The 2,320-nt window shown below is 33.7% G+C and overlaps 1 protein-coding gene across 1 annotated transcript in view; it reads left to right on the top strand.

The window, feature by feature from the left end:
- Window positions 1-1,832, top strand: part of LOC150081087 (cytochrome c oxidase subunit 5B, mitochondrial-like) — a 22,832-nt gene extending 21,000 nt beyond the window's left edge. Inside the window, exon 4 of the mRNA XM_090381093.1 lies at window positions 1,549-1,832. Coding sequence (XP_090237219.1) covers window positions 1,549-1,673 — 125 coding nt within the window. The 3' untranslated portion in view covers window positions 1,674-1,832. The remainder of the gene's footprint in view (window positions 1-1,548) is intronic.
- Window positions 1,833-2,320: the final 488 nt, after the last annotated feature.

Here is a 2,320-nt window from a genome sequence, read left to right as displayed (position 1 = left end):
ATTCTTTTCTGGTATATCAAGCTTAATGTCCAAGTTTGCAGATGATACAAAGGTTGGCAGGGTTGTCAAGGACACTGCTGACACTATGCTGCTGCAGCAGGATCTGGAAAGGTTGAGCAGATGGGCTGAGAGGTGGCAAATGAAGTTTAACATTGACAAATGTAAAGTACTACACATGGGAAACAGCAACCCCACAGCAACGTATCAACTCTGTGGTACTACACTGACAGTGGTAGAGAATGAAAGGGACTTGGGGGTGGTTGTGCAGGCAGATATGAAGTTCTCTGAGCAGTGCAGACGGGCTGCAAGAGTAGCTCATGGAATATTGTCAAAATGATATACAGGAATTTTTCCAGCAGGGATAAGGAGGTGATTATTCCATTGTATAAGGCAATGGTCAAGCCACACCTAGAGTACTGTATACAGGTCTGGAGGCCTCATTTCAAGAAGGATGTAGAGCTGCTGGAACGAGTACAGAGAAGGGCAACAAGATTAGTGAATGGAACAAAGGGGTGCTCTTACGAAGAAAGGCTTAAGTTTTGCAAATTACAGTGTCTGGAGACTAGGCACCAGCGAGGTGATCTGATAGAGGTGTATAAAGCCTTGAATGGTTTAAGCATGCTCAATGCTGATGGGATTCTTCCTCTAGCTCAGAAAAATCACCTGAGAGGGCATAAATTCAAATTGAGGAAAGAGAGATGTAGGATAGACGTGCGGAAATTTGCCTTTAGCCAGCGGGTGGTTGGTTGGTGGAACAGACTTCCATCCCTTGTGGTGGAGGTTGATAGCCTAAATAAGTTTAAGGCTCAGCTGGACAGGTATTTTGAACGAACAGAGGGGTGAAGTGGAAGTGGGTTTTTTTTTTTTGGCTGATGCTGCATAAGCTTGCTTTCTTGCATCAAATGCCTCTACTAATGCTAATGCTAACATATTATTCTAAGGTGAAAATGCCAATTTTTTTTTTTTTTTTTTGTAGTCACTGAAAAAAGGGGAGAGAAATTCCACAAAATATTCACACAGAATTATATTTCCTTAAGAAATAAAAAAAAAAAAAAAAAAATGATTCATATTACCTGTAAGGAGTATTTTATTTAATTCCTAAATTAGTAGTAAATATCTACACAAAATGCCATTCAAAGTGTATATTAGTTATTACATTATTATAGAAAGATATTTTGGTTTATACTAATAAATTGTTTATTATTCTGTTAGCTATACTGCATACCAGTGTATTGGTTTGTGTATCCTACCTAAAATTATAAAAGAGCAAAAAATAAGATTGATGGTTTGCCAATCACATGCTTCATTTTGCCAGAGATTATTTTTTAATGTAGTTTTGTTCTTTTATATTGTAATGCATTTGTAAGTTAAACTGAAATAAACAAAATTGTTTTTGTAAATAAAAGTACATTAACTTCATGAAGAATATGATAAAATATTTTTTCTGATTATTATCTAATTATATATTAGCCAATTTTTTTTTTTTTTTTTTCGATCCTAAGATACTGTTGATTGATTTTAAAGTTTTACTTGAAATATTTCTTTCAGGTGAAGAAGAAGCCACACACATTAATTGGTTGTGGTTGTATGAGGGAGAGCCCAAGCGTTGTCAGTGTGGCTATTGGTTTAAACTGGTACATGCTGATGATGCCATTATAAGCACTATTGCTTAGGATTTTGTACACTACTGTGCTTTCACATTCTAGAACTGTATAGATATAATCGTTAAATATAAATACTGTCCTCTAAATGGCTTTTCATATTTAAAGTTGTAGAATGAATAATGTATGAATGCTTAGAACACAATAAATCTGGTAAAAATTGAGAAATAATTAATTGTAACGGATGTTCTTTTTTTTTTTTCACCAGAGTTAACATTCTAAAGCAAACTCACAGTCTGGTAGACTGCTTTACTATTCTATGATTTTGTTGATGAACTAAACAGTTCACTACAACAGTAGTAAAGCTGGAATTCTGTATAATTTAAAATGGTGAAAGGGAACCAGAAAAGTAAAGAAAGCAGTATGGTTAAAAATTAATATATTTTGTTTTTATTAGTTCAGCGTAGTCCTTGTGAACACTTCACAAATGGAAATGATTAAGAAAATGTCAACAAACAATGTACAATAATGAAACTTAAGTTATATGGAATGGAAGTGAGCATTTATTGAATAATTTCAAGTAAACTTGGACTGCCTTTTTTTTTTTTTTGTATATACAAAATGGAGGTTTGTTTTTAATGAGAATATAATTATACAGTTTCAAACACTTTTTGGGAACAGTCTTGCAATCACTAAAAGAAGAATTAAATGAAATATTT

This window comes from Mastigoproctus giganteus, chromosome 9 (assembly GCF_048544385.1).
Source record: "Mastigoproctus giganteus isolate SK-2022 chromosome 9, ASM4854438v1, whole genome shotgun sequence".
Lineage (NCBI taxonomy): Eukaryota > Metazoa > Arthropoda > Arachnida > Uropygi > Thelyphonidae > Mastigoproctus > Mastigoproctus giganteus.
Note: the sequence above shows the minus strand (reverse complement) of the source record. Positions and strands in the feature narration are given on the sequence as shown.